At 36.5% G+C, this 23358-nt stretch overlaps 2 protein-coding genes across 3 annotated transcripts in view; one reads left to right on the top strand and one right to left on the bottom strand.

Annotated features, from left to right (window-relative positions):
* Positions 1-10926, top strand: part of map4k3b (mitogen-activated protein kinase kinase kinase kinase 3b) — a 35515-nt gene extending 24589 nt beyond the window's left edge. For both annotated transcript variants that reach the window (XM_056476440.1, XM_056476439.1), the window contains 8 exons: positions 18-76; positions 1486-1589; positions 2387-2558; positions 2658-2726; positions 3659-3751; positions 3833-3903; positions 5647-5702; positions 5786-10926. In XM_056476440.1, coding sequence (XP_056332415.1) covers positions 18-76; positions 1486-1589; positions 2387-2558; positions 2658-2726; positions 3659-3751; positions 3833-3903; positions 5647-5702; positions 5786-5873 — 712 coding nt within the window. In that variant the 3' untranslated portion in view covers positions 5874-10926. The remainder of the gene's footprint in view (positions 1-17; positions 77-1485; positions 1590-2386; positions 2559-2657; positions 2727-3658; positions 3752-3832; positions 3904-5646; positions 5703-5785) is intronic.
* An 866-nt stretch (positions 10927-11792) lies between these two features.
* arhgef33 (Rho guanine nucleotide exchange factor (GEF) 33) lies at positions 11793-23355 on the bottom strand. Its single transcript, XM_056477397.1, has 15 exons — positions 23030-23355; positions 22798-22832; positions 22293-22457; positions 21428-21525; positions 20992-21098; positions 20772-20858; positions 20225-20351; positions 19462-19594; positions 19281-19382; positions 18477-18569; positions 17879-18090; positions 17739-17807; positions 15746-16352; positions 13460-13596; positions 11793-13374 (listed from the first exon to the last, which is right to left on the bottom strand). Exons 1-15 carry the CDS (start codon positions 23067-23069, stop codon positions 13260-13262), a joined length of 2127 nt encoding a protein of 708 aa, XP_056333372.1. The 5' UTR covers positions 23070-23355; the 3' UTR covers positions 11793-13259.
* Positions 23356-23358: the final 3 nt, after the last annotated feature.

The following is a 23358-nucleotide window of genomic DNA, read 5'->3' as shown; positions in this document are numbered from 1 at the left end:
TAATGCATTTCTTTCAGGAAGTTTACCGTGTCCAATAAAATACCAGAAACAAGGGGCTGCCAGAAATGCTGCGTCGGTCAGTATAAATACATTCAAACTAAATTATTATCCACTCCTATGAAATTGAGTGGTTTTTATATTTAAATTGAAATGCTTTGATTTTTTTTCAACACATTTTAATACATAATAGTTTTATTAATGATTAATAACTCATTTCTGTTGTCTTTGCCATTATGACATTGGGCTGGGTGATAGGGCAAAAATGTAGTCTCTATAATTATTTTCTATATTGAACAATAGCAATATATATTTGATATAAGTTGTTAATGCTTCCAGATTTAAAAGAGTACACCAACAGTGACTGAAGCCACAAAGATTAGAGAGTCGATTAAATGGTTTAACATTTTCGGTGGCTGAAAATTCTGTCCATCTCTAATATTAACGCATTTTTAGATTCCTATTGCACAATTCTGCTGTGTGATTGGCTCTTAGATCAATATAGAGTTAAAAAGTCCAGAGCTTATCATTGTTATTGACATAAATTTTATAACGATTTGATATAATATCATTTATCGGCCCAGCCCTATTGGGTAGATGCGGAAGTATGCAGAAAGACTTTTAATTTGTCATTTACATGGGTCAAGCGCTTCCGGTGAACTCTATGCAGTTACAAAATCGGGTCTGTTTTCTTTAAAAATCAGCTCCACTGGCTGAGTGATATCCGATATAAAGTGGGTCACAGAATGTACAATAAGCACTGCATTAAATTACATTTTTCCTCGCCATGTCTTTAAAATATGAACATTTATTTTACCCCAGTATATTCAATGGAGCCTGCTAATTCTGACAGGCGCGTGCGTGTAAATGGATTTTCATCTCATGTTACGCTTGAGCAACTAAATGAATGCCAAAGTCTATTCAACTAATTATATTTTAATTACATTGCAATATCAATGCTGTTAAAGGAACTGTAGAAAATGGGAAAATTCACATTAACAGTTCACTGGAAGTGTATCAGTATGGAAAGAAACACTAACTCTGCATATACTCTATTATGACAGTATATAATATTATACTAGTTAATTTGCGAGATACTTTTTTCAGCTTAAATTGCAATTTAAAAGGCTTGACTAGGTTAATTAGGTTAACTAGGCAAGTCATTGGACAACAGTAGTTTGTTCTGTAGCCAAGCAAAAAAACAAACACAATTTTAAGGAGGATACAAATATTTACCTTAGCAGTTTTTAATTTTTCCAGCCAAACTAAGTAGAAACAAAACTCTCCAGAAGATTAAAATAAGTTTATTAAAACAGTGAAGTTTCTCATTGCTGTTAACCTTTACTTGGGTATATTAGAAGAACAATTAAATCTTCACATATACTGTATATGCACTTGATATAAACATTATAATCGCAAATTGCACAAAAGTATTGCAATTCTTTGCATGAATACAGTCTAACATGAATTGTTTCTGTGTGTATGTAGTGCGAAACCCGTACACAGGTCACAAGTACCTCTGTGGAGCTTTTCAGTCGAGCGTAATGCTTTTTGAATGGGTGGAAGCCATGCAGCGCTTCATGCTCATAAAGGTAAGTAAAAGAAACAGAGAAATAAACATCTGTAAGGCTTGAAGCTTACGCTGCTATTCTGAACTAATAATCGGAAACAGAATGCAGTTGAAGTATGGCATGTTTAAATCAATTACTTATTTGACTCTATTGTAATTAATCTGACTCCATTAAAGTTGTTATCATTGATAAAGAGAAAGAATCTCAACGCCTTAAAGCAGGCAAAGTTGTTTATTAAGTTACTATTTAAATATACAGACAGTAGAAAGAAACTAACTAACATACTGTATAGAGTAACATAGCTGTAACATATGAACAGTTATGTAACAAAGACAGTGAATCTGTCCACGCCAGAGGCTACGCACTGGTGTGCGGGAGATGCAGAGTAAAAGCCTTTCTCCCTGATCAACAGTTACCTCTTCTTATCATACCCTGAGCAAAGCATTGTCAAACATGAGTGAAAACCAACCCCCAAAACCAGCTAAACATGAAAGCTAAGTTGAGGAGATAAAGTGGGGGAGAAGTGCATTAACATACTCACATCAGGCCATGATCCAACAATAGTAAATATATTGTAAATTAAAATTCCTCAATGTCTCTGTTGATTTCATCACTATAATCCTGAAGTCATAAACGGTCAAATGAGATGTGTATTGGGGCTGTGATGAACTCTGGCCTGCCAGGAGGACTCATCCTGCGCTTGGATGTCTCTGTAGTCCTTCATTAGCATAGAAGAAATATAGTATGTAATATTTTCTCAGCTTACACATCAAATAAGCATCAAATATATAACGCTGTGTATATTTGTCTCTGTCCAGAGCATAGAGCTCACCCTGCCGTGTCCATTAGAAGTGTTTGAGATGTTGGTGGTTCCTGAACAGCATTATCCTGTGGTTTGTGTGGCGGTCAGTAAAGGAAGTCTCCCTGATCAGGTGGTCACTTTTGGCACCGTCGATCCCAATGCTGGCAACCCGGCGTTCACGGAACCCGGTCAGTGTCAGAGAGACTCATTTGTTTGGGGAAGCTAAAAAAAAATATAGCTTTGCTCTTAGGTTTTGTTTGAGAGCGTGTTGTGTCATGTGGTTTCAGAAACACCTCAGACGTGTGTCATTCATGTGACTCAGCTGGAGAGAGACACTGTCCTCGTCTGCCTAGATCGTAAGTAATTAACGCACATTTATTTTCATGATAATGTAAAATATAATCTTAAGTGAATGAAAATGTCATTCAATATAATAATAGACATGTTACACATATATAATACGGATTTATTTACAGTTGAGGACAACTTTGTTAGCCCTCCTGTGAAATTTAAATTATTTTTCTTTTCTTTTTTTCTTCACAGTTTTTCCTTTTATATTTTTCTACTGTCTTATTTTTTTTAGTTTGGCCAGAATAATATAAGTGTAAAAACTCATGAGGTTAATCTTATTTCTTGGACTTTTAGTTTGTATTACCTTGTTTTGAATTTGTTTTCTGTGTTTCTGTGTTCACCATCTTATCATTTTTGCTGCCATGTCCATTTGTTGTTTTTGTTGTTAAATTATTACTTTTATTAACAATTAAAGGTCCCGTGAAGTGCTTTAAAATGTGCATGTTTGACGTAATGTCAACCAAAACACGAACAGAGTGTGGGACATAGTGTAGCTCCTCCCCTTTTTAAAAAACAGCTAATAGCGTTTTGCTTTATCACCACTCTGCCAGTAAGAGCTCAAGCGCATCAAATTTGAAGCGTCTTGAAGGGGGCGGAGCATGTCAGATACTAGAGAGCATTTAATTGGTCAGGATTTGATGAGAAACATTTGAGGTAATGAGAAAAACTGTTAATCCAATTGATTTAGGCATAAGTGAAAAAAAACTACAAGCTTTACATGTTTATATCAGTTTTATATCTTCTAAATGCCAATTTTGTCACTGTTTTGGAGCACACTAGCTTATAGACATCCTTAAAACTAATAATACTGATACTAAAAAACTTTAATTTCATGGGACCTTTAAAGCTTCCATTGTTTCTGAAGTCACTCAGGATCTGTCCCTGCATTTCCTTTATCCAGCAGTGTCCGCTCACACTGTGTTTCTGTATTTTGCAGGATGTATAAAGTTGGTGAATTTACAGGGAAGATTAAAATCCAACAAGAAGTTGTCAACGGAACTCACTTTTAATTTCCAGATTGAGGCAATAGGTAAGAGTTAAGCTAATGTAAAAGATTGACTGTGGAATTAATCGTTTGCTTTAAATGATGATTATATATGTCCTTTTAAAGTGTGTCTGCAGGACAGTGTTTTGGCGTTCTGGAAGCATGGAATGCAGGGACGAAGCTTTAAAAACAGTGAGGTATGTCATTTCTTTAAGTCAGTAGTTCCTAATTTCTTAACAGGCATCGTAACCACCTGGTTGACCTTTTATCCGTATATTATTATTATTATTTAATTGCTTATTACTGTTTATCAGAGTTGTGTCAGCATATTATTCAAACCAAAAATTATTTTCAAGGAGTGCACCTTAAAAGGTTAAGCAGATTTTCTTCCAAAATAAATGTTTTTGCTTTTGTTTTATGGACAACACGGTACATTTTAAATAAGGAAAGCAAAAGTCCTATCATAGCAGAGCGTGCTATGTGCTAATTCCAACTGGAAACATGCTAGCAACATGCTAATTCACACTAAAATCATGGTAATATGCTTATTTCATGCGGTTTAAAAAACTTAAGCGATACTGCGGTGGGAAGAAACCCGGAAGTATAGGATCAGCACTGTAAACATTGCAACAGCATGCTGTGGACTACAAACCTCCAGCTGTTGCTGCGATTTCAAAGTGCAGATAGGGGGTAAACAGCACTTTAATATCATTCAGTTAAGTTTAATTTAAACTATTTAAAGCGTATTAGGCGTCAAACTAAATCACAATAATACGCTTAAGTGTCCTCCTAGGCTTCAGTTCATGGCACCAGGTAAACACCGTGGGGAGGCTTCTCTGCATAAAACAATGCAGTCCTCTGTAGCACACCCTCATATTTTCTGTAATAGTTTGTCCCGTATTGAAATTAAAAAAATGTCCATTTCCTGCTAACATTTAAGTGCAGTTGAGCGCATTCTTAAACACCACCATTGTGTTCACCAGTGCTTAACAGAAATGACTGTGATTGGCCGTGTTGGTCATCAGTTCACCGCACTTCACTGAACGCAAACACAGATACAAGGACACTGGAGCGTTTTAAAGCCGCGAAATCAGTCGGCTTTGCTTGTCTGGGTTTGCACTCGATAAACATCGATGAACTGATGACCTTCACGGCCAATCACAGTCATTTCTGTTGAGCACTGATGAATACTATGGCAAATCAACAGTGTTTCAGAACACGCTCAACAGCGCCTCAATGTTAGCGAGCAATTTACCTCTTTTTTTTATTTCAGTACTGAAGTTCAGTATCGTGACAAGTCTAATATAGTGAAAGAATCAGTTCATTAACCTGAGTTTGACAAATGGCATCTAAAATATGTGTTTGGAAAAGAGAACATTAGCTAACTAGTGCCATTTCCCTTAACTTAGCTGAAAATGAGGTCTGATATCCCTTTTTATTTTCACTATCCATTCAGAACGGACCATCGGGCCACTCGAAAAGTGGTGAAATTATAAATTTGTGTCACTTTCTCTTCGCTGATAAGCTATACAGCCAGGTATACTGACGCGGACGCCGTTCCTGTGTGACTCCAGGCGATATTTCTGGGTTTCTTCCCACCGCAGCCTCACTTTCGCTTTTAAAATGGCAGCCACGAAAAATCAGTATCGTTTGCCTTCAAACTTTATTATCTAGTTCATAATACAGTTGAGTTTTCCTACCCACCGTTCTACTATAATATATCATGCACTCATGAATCACGTAGGAACTTTTCAATGCTGCTTTCCATCACGGTCACAGTCAAAAAAATCTTGTTCTTACACACATCTATCACGCTCTTCTCTATTGCCTGTCTTACCTATATTGTTATTCATGAGTGCTCCGCCCAGTGGTCAAACACAGAATTACAATACAAAAAAAAAAAAAAAAACAGCTTACACTGCTCTTGTTTTCTGCTTTAGATTACTCAGGAGATCTCAGATAACTCGAGAACCTACAGGCTGCTGGGAGCCGACAGGTAAGAGCTCATAAAAACACTCACATATACAGCAGCAAAGCCACAATCAGCCCGCCTCTAACAAACATTCCTATCTTTCTCAGAGTGGTGGTGTTGGAAAGCAAGCCAACTGAAGACCCTACGGCCCAGAGTAATCTGTACATCCTCGCAGGTCATGAGAACAGCTACTGACAACACACTGCCTTAAACACACGCTACGTAATGCACGCTACAAAGGTCACGTTCCTGAGACTCACACACCTCATTTTCATTTATAAAGCTACTGAACACAACACTACAGAAAAAAAACTGCACAAAGACCGCTGAAATTAAACACTACGGATGAATTTTAATAACAATATCTGTGGTTTGGTATGATACCAGCCCCTGGTACCTTGTATCGATGCTAAATCGATATTTCAGTACAAGCAAACGTAGGTAGACCGTTTAATATGCGTGATAGATTCGCATAGCATGTAGCGGTGATTAGCAAATCTAATCATTTATTACAAATGCCAATTATACAGTGATACATTCTTTGCTTTTAAACTACAAATGCATTTCAATACACAAACATATTGCAAACTAAGCTAAACGGACACCTTGATACACCAACTATCAGATCTCATGATTAATGTGAGATAACTAATGTGAAAACACAGCACTCTTGTACATCCGTTGTCTAAAAAGGAATCAAATAACCAGGCTTTTATATCTGGCCTGGTTTACAGGTGATGTACCATCTTGGTAGCTTTGTGGCTTTCAGTACTGCAGTAAACAGCTTTATTTATGGGTGTCATGCTAATACAGTTCACACAGAACACATTCTTGCTTTTAGGGGTGTTCACACTTTGAAGGTTTGGTTAGATTAAAACAAACTCGCAGTTTCTCTGAATTATTGAAACAGTCTGATTTGAACTTTGCTTCACACCAAACAAGTGGCCCAAGAACACTGAAAAGGGGGAAGTTGGTCTTCTTCCAATCAAATTCTGGGCCGGTTAGACTGAAATATGAACACAGCACAGACCAAAGATATCTAAACAAACCATAAACAGGAATTATATCACAAGACGCGACTATTAAAACTCAAGCAGACTTTTTTTTGTTGTTGTAGTCTTGATGCTGCCGACTACAGTTCAAAACCGTGTCAGATTTTCACTTGTTTGTGCAGAAGAGGAATTCCCAGCGCTGTTTTGACTCCTTTACACACTTTATAAGAGTTCTGATAAATATACGGTCATATATATAGACCATTTTGAGGGATGTAAACAAAAACAATGGTGCCAACACATTTCCAGTTTTACATCTTTAATTTCCATAGCTTCCGAGAATCCAAAAAGAGCTGCATATTGATAAATAATGTTATGATAGCTGTTTTAACATTAAGTTATGATTGAATTTCCTCTTGTTACAGTTATAAAATAGTTTGTTAACAAGCAGGAAATGTTCATGGGTCATGCACAACATTGCATGAGGGGCGAGTGTTGGACATTACAAATTTTAAATTAGAGTCGCTTAATTTGCTAATTAATTTGTTATGCTCACTTTAGGTGGTTTTGTACTTGTGCGGAAAAAGTATTAATACGAAAAATGGAAGATGTAAACATTAGCATTTTGCAGAATAAACGCTGATACAGCGAACATTAACGTGACTAATCAGCTCTTTCCATTATGCTTGCATTGTTTACTGTTGGTTACTCTGTTACCAATACTACAGTCAGCCACCCTAACAACTTAACGGAAGCACACCTAATTTGCATTTGGGATTTTTTCTTATTTTGCGAACTATGAAAATGGTTTCCTTTATGTTAGAATAGCTATGTTTCCATCCAAAGATGAAATTAAAATAATGCGCAAAACTGGAATATCGCATAAAAGACGTGGGAAAAAAGCTTGTTTCCATCCAACGAGTCAGAGAAGAAAATCGTCACTTCCTGATTAACTGGTGCCAAATGTCAAAAGTAAAAACGTAATTTACTTTAAATAAGCACAGAGGCTCTTAACAATTCTGGAGATTATTAATAACATAATAAAACTAATACTGAACTGGTTAGGCGTTTTAGAATGACCAAAACAACATTTCAGATTTTTCACAATGTGGTCAGCCTGCTGGTTGGACCATTCACACACACTTTCACATATCCAAAATGCACATAAAAATAGGTGAATGGAAACATACTGTAGCTAATGAAGGACTCATAATGAGTATTATTTTTAGCAAAATGAACATCATAAAAGCGCGTTTGTTTTGCCTTTTTTCTTGGACACAATGAGGTTTTAAGTTAAAAAACTATATTCATGATTAATGCTGAACACTGAACGCAAGCACCAGTATTATTTCTGTTGGATAATGGCGTTTGCCTGTGGATGGGATGTCAGTCTTGAGATTGTGCACAAGAATGTAAACTTACTCTTTTATATAGACTGCTTGCTAGGGGTGTAATGGATCACGGTTGATCCGAGATTCGTATGGATCACAGCCCAAGGTTCGAGACACACGAGGCCTGCGGATTAAAAACTTTTTTAATTGGTAGATTAATCCTAAATTTGTAACGATCGCAGAGAGATCACCTCTCGCATCATTCAAATCAATGTATTAAAGAATTCAGGCTTTCCTGTAAAATATTAATTAAATATAAAAATATGAATGTTTTCTGTCACTACATGTTTAGCCTGCATCAATGCATTCAGTGTAAACTGCACGATTAATCATTAAAACATCGGGATCTCAACACCCACGCAACATAAACTACAAATGATGGTGATTTGCATATGTTTATTAACCTCTGCATTTAAATCTGAAAACGCAAAAATCAAGTAAGAGATTCAGTCTTAAGTGGTTTGAGTTAGTTATGAAGTTTCAAACAGACAAATAACACAGAAGTACAGGGAGAACAGTTTATAGTTTAGATAAAACCACTGATGTTTATGGTAAAGATTAAAATCACCATCATATGCATTTAACCATGCTCAAAAATGAAAGTTGTAGGCAGCATTTACATTATTTAACCAATAGGTGGCGACAACCAGCCATCAAAAATATGCCACTGAATAATTCTTCAAAAATGACACATCTAGTAATGAAACATGAAGTTTAATGAGTGTATAACTTAATAATTTATTGAAAATGAGACAAAAAAATGGGTTGTACAAAACCTAATGTTAGATTTCTACATTTAGCATTATCAGCAACAGTAGTAGTAACAGTGAATTTTTCACAGTACTGAATATTTTAAAGTTTATTTTTATTCAGCTGATTATTCCTTCATTTCATTATTAATAAAGTTACAGGTTCTGTTTGTTAAAACCAAAAATGTCTTGCAGTACTGTTTTTCGTAATAAATGGAAAGCAAATGATATTTGTCTCCTCCCCTTTTTGGTTGATCCTAAAATGGTCTGATCCGTGACTAAAAAACCCACTATGTGATCTGAACGGTGAGATTTGTGATTCGCTACACTACTACTGCTTGCTGAGGTTGTAGAATAAATATTATATTGGAGTAAATATAGATTCCCAGAGCAAGTGTTTTTCTACATAAGACCTTAATGTGTTGTTTTAATATGTTTTTTGACTCCAGTCAAATTCCAGTAGCCATTGACTTGCATTAAATAAATCAGCAAAGACCATTGTTTCAGCTAAACATCTTAAATGACTTGAGGTTGTAAAAATAATGTCTTTTATGACTTTATACATGGTGGCATATAAGTTTATGCAGCTGGCATCAGAAATAAATATATTATTTTCTCTTTTTTTGTCCAGACCAAACAAACTAAGAGAACCGAACTATCAGTGTGAACACACCCTAAAATGCTTATAATTGTTCATAAATATATATTAAAAACTATTTAAAGCTAGCTATTGAATACAGAAATGTGCTTTGTGTGAATTGTCCGTAAATCTAACCAGCTCATGTGTTGTACTAATTCATGTGTTTATCTTCATTTTTCTCATTTGGTGGCATTCAGTAAACCAGTTTTTATGTCCCATTATCTGCACATTTCCATATTAACAGCACAACAACAGACAGTGGAGCTTAAGTGTTCGTATTGTTTTATAAATGTTAATAATCACACAGGGCACTTGAATGAACCTAGGAAGTCTAGACACTTTTATTCTTTTTAGACTTTTTAACTTGGAAAAAAAACACACTAGGGGGCGCCATGTTAGTCCTAAAAGATTTGTTTTGTTAGCACAGCCAGTGAATTAAGCACTGTATTATGAAATGAATCTTAAAGTATAATCGTTCATGTCCCCTAAAGCTTATTAACTGTGGTAATACAGATGGTGATACCATATATATATCATGGTTCTGAAGGGTTACTCTAGTCAAATACTGTGGTATATAAATGGTACTCTAAGGTGCTTTAATGGTAGTAAATCCATGATAATACCACGCTAAGACTGTTTTTGTAACACAATACTGTAACAGCGTCATGTTTAGTTCATCATCATGAGCCAATTAATAGAAATGAAGTGTTTTTTATATTTAATTTTGTATGCAAAAAAGCCAAGTGTCATGTTTTAGTTCATTACCAAACACTGTTAGTGAACGTTTGCACAAATGCGTGTGCTCTTCTCAGCTTGTCGTATGTGTGTGTGTGTGGGGGATGTCAAGGGCATAATAGACCGAGAAATTCTATTTATTAGGCTTACTGAAAGCTAATAGAGATAACATTAATGCAGTATGTGTAAATATGAAAGGAGGAAAAGAGCGTTTCTAGATTGTAGCTGTCTGTGACGCTTTCTAGCCTTTTCATCAGTTTGTACAATGTCATATCTGAATACTAACTGTTCCTTTTTGTTTCAAAATAGCCAAATCATGTTTCGTTAGCTGAATGCGCAGATTTAGCATGTCGTCTCTACCTCTAACATGCATTTGAAACTTTGCATAAGATCATGCGCTATTATAAAGTAAGAAAAACAGTACTTTAAGCAGAGGATCTCCCTATAACAGCGGTTTTAAACCCGTGATCTGGATTTTTGTAAAGGCCTGAATGAAAGTGTCTCAGCCTAATTTCCAGTAATATTGCTCCGTTTGAGACATAAATGTGATATGGGATGCTTTGAGTGCACATCCACTCCACATCCACTACAGCTGCATTCTCTTGTGTAATGTGATGCACATGTCTTGTATATAGTGTAAAATAATTTGAGTTTTACAGACTGTATAAAGCCAATATTTTGTTTCAAATGTGAAACTCTTTTATGAGATTTAACACATTAAACCAAGGTGGGGAAAAACAATCTAATGCATCTGAATGGTGTTATTTTGTCAAACACACACACGCACACGCACACACACACACACACACACACACACACACACACACAGTGCTCAGTAAGTACACCCCTCACAAATCTATCTTATAAATTTATATTTTTAATAGGAAGCTTTACAATATTATATTTGTGCATATACATTAGATTAGCCACTACTGAAGCCAAATCTGGAGCTTATCTAACAAGATAATGGTCCAAAAACTAGTACAGCCAAATTTATATGTTATAGAAAAATATTAAGATCAAATTAAAAAAAAGGAAAAATTTAATTGAAATTTTGTAGATTGTAATTAATTTTTTGCAATATTTTGCTTGAATTTAATTGTATTATCTTATAACTTCTAAATATTTTTGGTGACTAAAATATGATTTTAATAAATATATCTGTTTAATAAATCTGTTTATTTAAATACATTGCCTACATTCACTGAGAAATGGATCAAAATATTCATTTTCACAATGGGGTGAACTCAGTTCTGCTGAGTGCTGTATATACATACACATTTTATTCATAATCGTAAACAAGTATATGCACAAATTTATATACGAAAAATAAATATTGCATGAAATATTTGTATTTTATTGTGACATATACATTTACAAATTAGATTTTCTTTTCATTGTGTTTTTATTTATAAATTGAAAGTATATTTTTATGAGTATTCACCACATTCTTTCAGTACTAGCCCAGCGTAAACTGAACAATTGTCACATGTACACTACAGAGGTTGCATCTAATGCATCTGAAGTGGTATTAGAGTGTCTTTACACTGAATGTTAATGCTGCTTGGAGGCATGAATGTATTTACAAAGAAATTCCAACTGTAGGGTCTGGGCAAGCAATGATTTAATTGGGCTTTTATATGCAGCATCATGTCTTAACACTGAATTTGGGCAGACAAAGAGCAGCCTTAACTAAGACACCTGAAGATATAGATGAATATACCTTTTTTGAGTAATTATATATTTACATAAATAATGCATTTAAATAATGTTTCTTATTAAATTTGACTTCAGCATGCAAAATAAATCGAGTTCAAGGATTTTACCAAGCAATTTTTGAACAGTGATTCTCAAATATCATTGTGACCAAAAATGAGTTGTAGCCACATACAGTTGAAGTCAGAGTTATTAGCCCCCCTTTGATTTTTTCTTATTTTTTTTCAAATATTTCTTAAATTATGTTTAACAGAATAAGGAAATTTTCACAGTATATGTCTGATAATATTTTTTCTTCTTATTTTGACTAGAATTAAAGCAGTTTTTAATTTTTCAACAAACATTTTAAGGTCAAAATTATAAGCCCCTTGAGCTATATTTTTTCGATAGTCTACAGAACAAACCATCGTTATATAATGACTTGCCTAATTACCCTAACTTGCCTAGTTAACCTAATTAACCTAGTTAAACCTTTAAATGTCACTTTAAGCTGTATCTTGATAAATATTATTTACTGTCATCATGGCAAAGATAAAATAAATCAGTTAATAGAAATGAGTTATTAAAACTATTATGTTTAGAAATGTGTTGAAAAAATCTTCTGTCCACGACATTGAAATAATTTAGGGGTTAGGGGTTAATAATTCAGGGGGGCTAACAATTCTGACTTTAACTGTAGGTCAATTTGAATTGTAAACAGCTGTAAATAAACAATCCTAAAACCATGGAGAAAATACATCCCATTTGTTACTAATGGCGAAGGTTTTGCTTCCAACAAACTCCATATTTTGATACCACTTCAACCTTTATTTTGATGGGCTTTCGTGTCATATCTTCCACTATCTCTAAAATCATGAAAGAAACCCAGGTTTACTTACAGCTAGACTGTTATTAAGAACATCAAACCATCAGCAGTCAAGAGACATTTAAAAACCAAATGCTAAAGATGGGCCGACACCATGGCTAAGTGGTTAGCACTGTCGCCTCACAGCAAGAAGTTTGCTGGTCCGAGTCCAAGCTGGGTCAGTTGGCATGTTCTCCCAGTGTTCGTGTGGTTTGCCTCACAGTCCAATGACATGCGCTATAGGTGAATTGGCCGTAGTGTATGTGTGTGAATGTGAGGGTGTTTCTCAGTACTGTGTTGCAGCTGGAAGGGCATCCGCTCTGTAAAACATATACTGGATAAGTTGGCGGTTCATTCCATTGTGGTGACCCCTGATAAATAAAGGGACTAAGCCGAAGGAAAATGAATGAATGCATGAACACTAAAGGCCAAAAAGCACATCAGATCACTCTTTGAGGTTTTGTGTAAAATTTGCCTGGAAGCAAAACCACCGGAGAAGCTCTAATATTGGAGCTTAAACAGCAGTTCCTCTGTCAATGTCTACCGTTTGAAGGGTTTTGACGGTCTCCATCTCTCCGCTGCTTTGACATTCAGCTTTCACTGTTGCCTTCTCCTTTCCGTCATTAGACCTGACACACACAAAGTACCATGACTTTAAATGTGAGGACACTGTGTATGCGCAATGCCGCTGTGCGTCTCTTTTCAGTAACTCACTTCTTTTTAAAGAGTTTTTTGAAGGAGTTCCTAAATCCTTTTCCTTCTTTCCTACTACGTTCACTTAATGGGGTGTGGTCATAGTCGTCAGACACGCCCCTCAACTTGAGCTCCTCCCACACCAGGCTTCTAGAGTCCTGAGGAACAAGCAGAATGAGCTTTCACTCACTTGCGTTATACACCTGCAATTTAAATGACAATTACATGCAGTTGCTAAGGTGTTCTGAAGGCTTTTAATCCATTGTAATGTAGTTACTAGAGTACTTTACTAAACTGTGTTTAATTTAAACACATTGCTAGGGTGTTGTGGGTGGTTACCAGAGTGTTTCTATGCAGTTGCTACAAAGTATACAATGAATAGTTGCTCTTCCATTAGTGTGTGGCTATAAGTGTGTTGTGGGTGGTTGACAGGGAATTGCCATGTAGTTGGCTAAGGGTTCCGAAAGGTTTCAGTGCATTGCAGTTGCTAAAGTTATGAATGCATTCCTGTAATGTACTTGTTGTGTATGGTTGCCAGGGTGTTGTTGGTGGTTAGTAAGCCTTTGCTAGCTACTTGTTTTGAGGGCTTAATATTTTAACATTACTAAGCAGTTGCTAGAGTGTGGGGGTGGTTGCTGTGGCAGTGCTGTGTAGCTCCATGGCTGCATCCGAAATCGCCTACTACTCAGCAAGTACTGCATTTGAATTAACTACTCGACCGTTAGAAAAGTACGTTCTATACAGTATGAATGTGAGAAGTATGAATGGAACTCGGATGTACCAAAGACTATAGAATACACAAGACATGTCACTCGTATACTTTTAAAGGAGGAAAATTGTAACTGTCATGGTGGTGATTTAAGCCCCGCCTTCTAGTACAGGAGCCAATTAGCGATCGCTATATGGCGAATAAAGCCCACCTTCTAGTACATGAGCCAATCAGTGATCGATGTAGAATGACAACTCTCCGAAGCAGGGGCTCGGACCAGACGTGAGTTTCTGCAGATTTTGTGTGATACGAACATTTAGAAATGAAGCTAAAGGGACAGTTATTGTTTAATTTTAATGGTTATTTGTCATATGTAATGTAATCGTAAGCTTGGCAAGTAGTTTTGGAGAAGTTTTAAAGATGGCCGCAGAGTGAAATTACTTGCCTTAAAGGGACTTTGGATGTACTACAGCCGCCATTTTGTCATGATCACGTGACTTACCTGCGTGAATTGAGTCGCTTCACTCCCATTTATGAATTCTCTCGCGATGCATCATGGGATAGCGTAGCGTTCATCAGATATGCACTTCAGAATCTCGCCAGCAGTAGTAGGTCATCCGGGTACTTTTTGCATACTGTTTTTAAAATTTTATAGCTGCGCACTTTTGCAATATGTACTTATGCACTTGCACACTCATCAGCATAGTATTTGTAAGGAGTGTCGTCCCAAATGGAACACTAGTGCTTTTTTACCAAGCGGAAATTCAAACCGTTTCCGTGATGACGTTTGACGGTTGCCAAATTAGTGAAATAAATGACCAAACTACCAAATAATACCTGCCGTGAGTATAACCGCATTCACCATCAGGAGGCGCTATAATCACTCTCGTAGGAAAGTTTTGCTTTCACAATCTAAAATAAATAAAGTCATCTACCATGAGTGTTCAATAGCTCCGCCCCTTCCGCTATGTGAGCAAAGCAGCGGCTGCTGAGTGCTTGAAGTGTCCAACACAACACACTTCATTTTACCGACTGAATAAGTGCATCATCCGGGTAATTAAAGTGCACTTGTTCTTTTTCGAGTTTTCAGTGTGAACGCACTACTTACACTATTCATACTACAAAATAAAGAACAGAATAGTGTACACGTATCCGATTTGACACGCACCTTATAAATTGGGACATACTACTCGGCTCGCATACTGTTTTTAGTATACAATATAGTATGGACGTATGTGATTTCGGAAACAGCCATTGTTTGCTGGCGTGTTGTTATGCTGTTGCTGCATTGTTGTGAATAGTTGCCATTGTGGCTGTTAGGGTGTTGTTGGTGATTGTCAGGGCATTAAATCACTACTCTTCTGCCTGCCTGAAATGCTAGAATGTTCCACAATCTGAAATATTGTACTATATAGTATCTACATTGTAAAAAGTGCTACAGAAATGAAGATGACTTGACTTGTCGCCATGTGGTTTCTTGCTAAGGTCTTTACACATTGCTATTGAATGTCTTTGATTGGATTGCAGGTTTTCTGAATGATTTTTAGTCGTTGCTAATTACCAACAGTTCTCAAATATATATCTTTGTGAGTGTATACCTTTTGGTGTGGTAGTCGTGGTTGCTCCTCTGTGTCAGTATGTGTCTCATATCTGTGTTTTGGACTGCTGGCTCTCAGTCTTGATTTGCCACTTGACTGGCGCTCCAGCCTCGGATGGGCAGGGTTTTTCGTCTGGCTGTTAAGGCTATCAATGCTGTCCATCTGCAGGCCGTTCAGTGACTTGCTCTTCCTCTGCACAGCCTGTAGAGGGCGTGGTCTCACAATGTCAGCCGAGTCGGGAGACACACAGGTTCTGTTCGACCTGTAAACAACACCGCCAGCACTTCGGCCTCTGTTGTGGGACTGTCGAGGTGGACTGTGGGAAGGACTGCAGCGCACAAAAGCAATATCAATGCTGGAGTCGGATGAATGAGAGGGGCTTGAGCAGCGAGAGTCTCCGGCTCCATAGGGATAAAGCGGGCCCAGAGCATCAGCGAGAGCGGATCCTGCTCCCTCTGTTTCTGGTATGCTGCGCAAGGGAACTGAAATAGCTTTGTGGCGAGACTCAGAGTCAGATAGGAATGACACAGGAGATGGGACTTCTGGGTCGTAGTGATAGGGGGCCGCTTCATAGTCAGGGTAGCGCTTGTTACGTCGAGAGGCATCACTTGAAACACAAAAAATGTATAGAATTGTTAATGTCAAAGTATACTTTATTTTTATGCACATATCAGTGCAGTGGTTCTCAAACTACTGTTACGCAGGCTTCCTTTAGTGGTACATGGAGGAAAAAAAAGGTAATAAAAAGTTAAAAAATGAACACACACTTAACCCTTTGACGCATACGATAACACCGATGTGATCAGTAAATTGATTTTAAAAGGCTAAACCTTATGTTTTATTTTCAGTTTTCTAATGTTTGTTTCGTATTCTATCATTTGAAGCTAATCTGCTCCCCATATTTGTAACGGTGGTTGGGGCCGTATCTCGTATTTTTATATCCCAATGTTGACAGGTATGGTGGTTTAATGACAGGTATGGTGGTTGTTTGGCATGCTGTCTTAGGAGAGAGCCCTGAGCTTATGACATCCTCGAGCCCTCGGCTTCCTCCCGTTTGAAGGGTGAGAGGGGAGTTTGAGCTCAGGTAGTACTCGAAGACCTCCCCCAGGGATATTTCTAGTTAAATGCCGGATATGGATGACTGAGGAGAGGTGTACTCACTAAGAGCTTGGCTATGGTATCACTTTTGTGTGTTCAATTTACTTAAGTTGCGTGTTTTTGTACTGTGGGAGGAAACCAGGAATCCGGGGAAAACCTACGTGAGCACGGGGAGAACGTGCAAAACTTTGTCGCCCATCTGGAAAGGAGGGGGAGTAGGGGTGGGTAGGGGGGTTCTTCAAGATGAAGATATTGAGATAAGAAAACTCTGGTTATTTATAGTGAGTTAGGAATCATCTGATTGGAGAATCAATCATGAGCTGATGCGGGAACAGCTGAGAACAATCATAAGCACAAGATCCTTTCGAAATTAGTTTATAAATAAACTTCACTTAACAATATTTCCTAACCCAAACCCTAACCCAATTATGTAAATATGTAATATACACAATGCATTTATTGATACATTGTTTTTGCAATGTGTACAACAATTCTTTCTTGCCAAGTCTAATTTTAAAATTTCAGTTGGATAGCATTTTATGAATAATAAATCACACTTTGCATAATTAACATAATAATAAACTATAAACAATAAATGAGCATAATAAGCATTATAGCTTAACTGTAAATAAAGCACAACAAATACACAAATGTGCAGAATACACACACTCTTCACTGCCAACAAAAACACAAAATCAGTTCAATGAAAATGACAATGGTGTATTTTTAATGTTAGAAAACAAGGCTAACTCATATAATAATACATATTAAAATAGCTTGTTGTTTCATTCTTACAGTAAATAGTTTTTGAATGATCATACTTTTCATACCTAAAGTTAAAGAAACACCTACAGTATGAATTCACAGAAAGCTTGTGATACTTTTCTCTACTCACTTCTGTGTGCTGCTGCTGCTGCTGTAATTCTTCTCATAGTCAACTTTATACAGCTGTCTCACTGTAGACCTGATGTGGAAAAACAACAGCCAGTGAGTCAAACAACTCAAAAACACACATATCTGTTATTCTGACCTTACCTGCTGAGCTCTTTGCGCGTGTGTGAGGGTCTCTCCTGCTGATGTGTGCACAGGTTGTGTGTGTGTTCTCGCAGGGCGTGGCTGTGTGTGAGGAGCTCCTGGTTGTGCTGTAGCAGATGGTTGTACTGCGTCATGAAGGATCGAAGCTGCTGCACAGACACCAGTAACAGGTAATAATCAGGATGCTCGGACTCTGTCTGCTGCAGGAGACTCTGTAAAACACATGCAAATGCACACACACAGCCACTTTAGCAGGTACACATGTTCAAATGCCCTTGAACACCAATATCCAGTGGCAGCAACTCAATGCATTAGGGATGTAGACATTGTAAAGACCATCTGCTGAAGTTCAAACTGAGCATCTGAATGTTAATTAAGTTCATTGGCTGGTCTAATTATTTCAGAAATTGCTGATCTACTGGAATTTTTAAGCAAACCTCATCAAAAAGTGGGTATTATGCATTTTCTTGATTGGGCAGCTTTTACTTAGTAATGCTTGACCTTGGTGATTTCACTACGTGCCACTTCATTGAACATGCATAATCAACGAGCATGCTTAAAATGCTATTATTAAGACAATAAAGCTGAGTCGGACTACCTGCAGGAGTGTGTGGTATTCTGGGATACGTTGGACAGGCTGTAGAAGCAGAGAGTACAGCGCTGGACGCGTCTCATCCCCTGTGATGTCACTCTGGACTCAAACACATGCAGCAAATCAGAAACTTTATAGACTTTACTAGACACTTTATAGAAAGAGAGAGCGTTAAAAACAAAATTACTAGCCTTCGTGTAAAAATTTAATTGTTTCTCAAATATTTCAGTAACTGAAAGAGAGGAGTATTATAAAAGGGAGAAGTATTATACAGTTGATGTCAGAATAATTCGCTCCCCTGAAATATTAGCCCCCCTGTTTATTTTTTTCCCCAATTTCTGTTTAACAGAGAGAAGATTTTTTCAACACATTTCTAAACATAATAGTTTTAATAACTCATTTCTGATAACTGATTTATTTTATCTTTGCCATGATGACCGTAAATAATATTTTAATAGATATTTTTCAAGACACTTCTATAAAGCTTAAAGTGACATTTAAAGACTTAACTAGCTTAATTAGGTTAACTAGGCAGGTTAGGGTATAAGTTCTATTGATGGTTTGTTCAGTAGACTATCGAAAAAAATATAGCTTAAAGGGGCTAATAGTTTTGACCTTAAAATGGTGTTTAAAAAATTATAAACCGCTTATATTCTAGCCGAAATAAAACAAATAAGACTTTCTCCAGAAGAAAAAATATTATCGGACACACTATGAAAATTTCCTGGCTCTCTTAAACATCATTTGGCAATATATATACATATAATTAATTAATTAAATATAAAAAGAGTGTATTATACTTATGCAAACCTCCAGTAAGCTGCCTGATTTTGAAGAGGAGAACAGACTAACAACCGTCAAGCATTCTGGCAGGTCTCGTAGATACGACACATAATGGTCCAGAAAATCACTCTGCAAAACAGATTTGAGATTGGATTTAAGGACACGGTAAGGTTATTGCAGCTCAATTTCAACCTTTATAACATTTTACTTCTTTGCTGGTGAGCCTTAGAAATACATCCCCCATGATGCCTTGCCAGTGGCTCTTTAGCACTCTCTCCTGGAGGAGATGTAGGAGCTCCAGATGCTGCTGAATCAAGAAGCGCAGAGAGGGAGGGAAAGGCCTAATACACAGAGAAAACACTGTCGTTCATTACATTTCCTTCATTGAATGTGCAAATACTGAAATCAATAAGAGGTAAGAAAAGACTAATGAAATCTTTATAGTCCTTGTGAAATGAAAAATGTATAATGTTTATTTTGTTATCACACACATTGTTATCCGCACATCAATCCATGCATGTTAATCTACTGAAAAAAGTTTGTTTTGGTAATCTTCAATCAAGATCTGACCATTTGCTTTCACATCTGTCGAGTTGCAGTCCTCCTTCCTTCCTTTCTACAGTCCTTAATGTTCTTAACCACGCCCCTCTTATTGTTAGTTTGCTAAGAGAGAATTGTGTGCAGAAAGTAAGCCCGCCCCTACTTAATATTCAGTTTTAGTTGGAAGTGCATTAATAACATACTGAAAAAAATCCTCAGCAACTTCCGGTTCATGCAGACTTTAAATGATGTTTGTTCCACAACATAATCTTTAGTTCTGATTCGCTGTTTAGCACTGATTTCTGTGCAAGAGAGAAACTAATTGGCCTGTGTTGTTTGATGAGTTGTCTTTCTGATGGTCTGCACTGTTGTAAGAGCAATGTCTTGACATTGAAAAGCCACATATAGGTGTGAGATTGATTCATAATTACCGTTTGTCTTTGAGGTTGACATTCTCGGAGCCGTTAAAGCTGATGTTGGCCTTTAACAGGAGTGAGAGATACGACACATACACTCTCTCAGACTCCAACAGCTCCAGCGCTGCCGCCTGCCTCTGAGCTGAGAAGACATATGATTTTAATACTGGTTGTTGATTTTATACATTTTTATTTAAAAAAATCATTAGTATTGTTTGTTCATGTTTTATGACAAATGTAAAATTGAAACACGTTCCCAAATTATATAATTTATAAATCATATATGGGCCCCTGGATCACAAAATCAGTCTTATTTTCCTCTGCTTTAGTTTAGGGGTTGATCCAAAAATACACTGTATGGATCCAAATTGCGTCAAAATCATTAGAATAATAAGTAAAATTGTGTTCTATAAAGACATTTTGTAAATTTTGTTCCTATCTTAACAAACAATACATCAAAGGAAAGCTTATTTATCCAACTTTTATCTTTGTATTGATTTCAGATCTCATTTTCCAAAGATTTACACTTATGATGGGATCCAGGGTCAAATATATCACTCACTTATAGTTGAGTTGTTCAGCTCTCGGCTGTTTTTCCTCTCCCTCCACACTGGAGACTTCTTTTGTCCATCATGGTCAGGGAAAGGGTCTAAGCACAAAAACACAACCTGCAGTCATCTTATACACTAAAAGGCAATCATGTGAAACAGCTCATGGTTGTTATACAAACATCTTTATAGCAAGAATACATCATGCTTTAGACATTGGCTCGTTACACTCACTCGGATTGGCCGATAGGCTGCTAATGTAATGCTGAATGAGGCTGATCTCTGTTTGGCTGTTCAGAGAGGCGTGGCCATCCACCGACCCCTCCCCCCTGGAGCCTTTCCTGCCAAGGAAATAACCAAAGTTGCAGAGTCTGCTTATAATTCTTTTTAGTTGAGTTAAAAATGGTTTAGCATAAGTTATGAACAATTTCAGGCTTTCAAAAATAATACACATAAGGTTGCTTGTTTTGTTGTAAGTTTTTTTTACATTAATGGCTGTCGTAGTCTCTGATACACACTGTTTGAGTAATCAATAATAATAACAAATAATAATAAAAAAAAAATCTGATGACATTTGTCTTGTTTTGAGCTTGTTTTTGAAATGATGTAGCTTTGTTTATGTGAATGGGTGAGATATAGTATATGTACTGCAGGCTGAAAGTCAAGTCACCTGTGCTGTGTGCTCTGCATGAGGTCCAGGTCCCGCTGTAGGTCTTTTTGGTTGCTTTTAACTTCAGAGAGCTGTGTTAGAGCTGTACTTACATCTTCCTGCATACACACAAACAAAAAAAGAAAGATAATTTAAGTAAACTATTACAAACATAAAAATAACAGAATTCTAGGAAAGAATGGCTGTACGATTTATGTAATTAGTTTTAATATTTAGTATTTCAATTGTTTATTAAAATGTCACATATTTTATTAATGTATTATATGCACTACCATTCACAAGTTAGGAGCAAGTAAGATTTTTTTGTTTTATAAAGTCTCTAATGCTCACTAAGGCAGCATTAGTTCATTAGCTATACAATAATGCCAAAGAATGTTATTACAACATATTATTTTTTTATATATTTTACAATGTAAATGTTATTCCTGTTGAATAGAACTTCCAGAATTATTACTTCAGACATTAGCACCACATGATCCATCAGAAATCATTTTAATAAACTGAATTGTTGATGTTATTGTCAATTTAAAAGCAGTTGTGCTGTATATTATTTGTGAAAACATGCATTTTTCTTTATTTTTGTATAAATATAAAGTTTAAAAGAACAGAATTTATTTGAAATAAAAGTCTTTTAAATTATTAATGGCTTTACTGTAATTTTAGATTTATTTAATGCATCCCTGCTGAATATTATTATTATTATTATTATTATTATTATTATTATTATTATTATTATTATTATTATTATTATTATTATTATTATTATTATCAAAAGTATCCAAGCAAGAAAAGAACACTTATAAACGTACAGACCCCAATCATTTGAAAGGTAAAAGCACACCAAATATAAAAAGTGTGTTAGAACCTGCAATGTGTTAAGTGTGTTTCTGAGAGACAGAATCTTGTCGTTGGTGTCTTGCTGATAGCTGGAGACTTTCTCCTCCAGTCGGCTGTAGGTTTGCCGTAGGGTGGCAAAATCTTCCACCACGCTTCCAACTCCTGATTTTAGCTCCACCCACATTGCCTGCAACTAAATCAAGCAATCTGGGGTCACCAGGACTCCGTAAGAGGTCAGTTCAGAAAAAGACAGAAGGGGAAAAAAAGGATGAAGGTTAAACAAGAGGGGACAGGAACTTTAAATCAGTCTCAATAGCATTAGGGAGGGTTAAGCTAAATGTGGCCAGCCTGAGTTCAGTCACACTCTTCCTATTAGCAATTGATTATCTCAATGACTTTTATTTTCTTATCAGTGGTATTCTGTGTTGAGTTTATGCGATTTGAATTAGAGATTAATCAAACGATGAAACTCAAAATATATGTTGTCACACAATAAAGCATGCAATAAAGAATATGACAGCAATTTAGATTACCTGAAAGTCTATGGCATCAATGTCATTCCCCGTACCTGCAGGAACACACAATCATACACTTTCATGCAGAAACAGCACAGACCTGATAGAAATATGCACCTAAAATGAACACAATTTGTCAAAAGCCATTCATTGAACTTTTTTTTTTTGAAGAAGAAGACATCACCAGTGTTACTAATCCATTACATAAAGGTTTAAGCATTTCTACAGATGGAAAATAAAGATTGTTTACCCTGCATTTTGCCGTTCTCTGTGATCTGATGCTCTTCCATATCCAAATCCAAGACCGGCGATTCAGATCCTTGTTCTAGTTAAGTTTCCTTGCTCAAACTGACAGTTTTACAAGTAAATTAAATGTCACACTTGTATATTTAGATATGGTTAGAAATGACATGAGAGCTCTCTGATTCTGAGACTTTGTCTTTCTATCACTATTCTTTCTTTCTTTCTCTCTCTCTCTCTCATCTGTCCCACCTATATCTTCCCCTCCTCTTTGAAACATGTGAGTCTGATGAAGTTGAGGACAAAAAGAGGCCTTGTTTTACAGTAAGTGGACAGATG

Source organism: Danio aesculapii, chromosome 17 (genome assembly GCF_903798145.1).
Source record: "Danio aesculapii chromosome 17, fDanAes4.1, whole genome shotgun sequence".
NCBI lineage: Eukaryota > Metazoa > Chordata > Actinopteri > Cypriniformes > Danionidae > Danio > Danio aesculapii.
Note: the sequence above shows the minus strand (reverse complement) of the source record. Positions and strands in the feature narration are given on the sequence as shown.

What these genes read in the sequence shown, in the direction of transcription:
- arhgef33 (XM_056477397.1), bottom strand. Translation starts at nt 23,069, where the DNA reads ATGGAAGAGCATCAGATCACAGAGAACGGCAAAATGCAGG. An exon ending in CAGCCTATCGGCCAATCCGA is followed by an intron (nt 20,859 to 20,991) that starts GTGAGTGTAACG and finishes TTTTGTGCTTAG; the next exon opens with ACCCTTTCCCTGACCATGAT. An exon ending in TAAGGCTCACCAGCAAAGAA is followed by an intron (nt 19,383 to 19,461) that starts GTAAAATGTTAT and finishes TCTGTTTTGCAG; the next exon opens with AGTGATTTTCTGGACCATTA.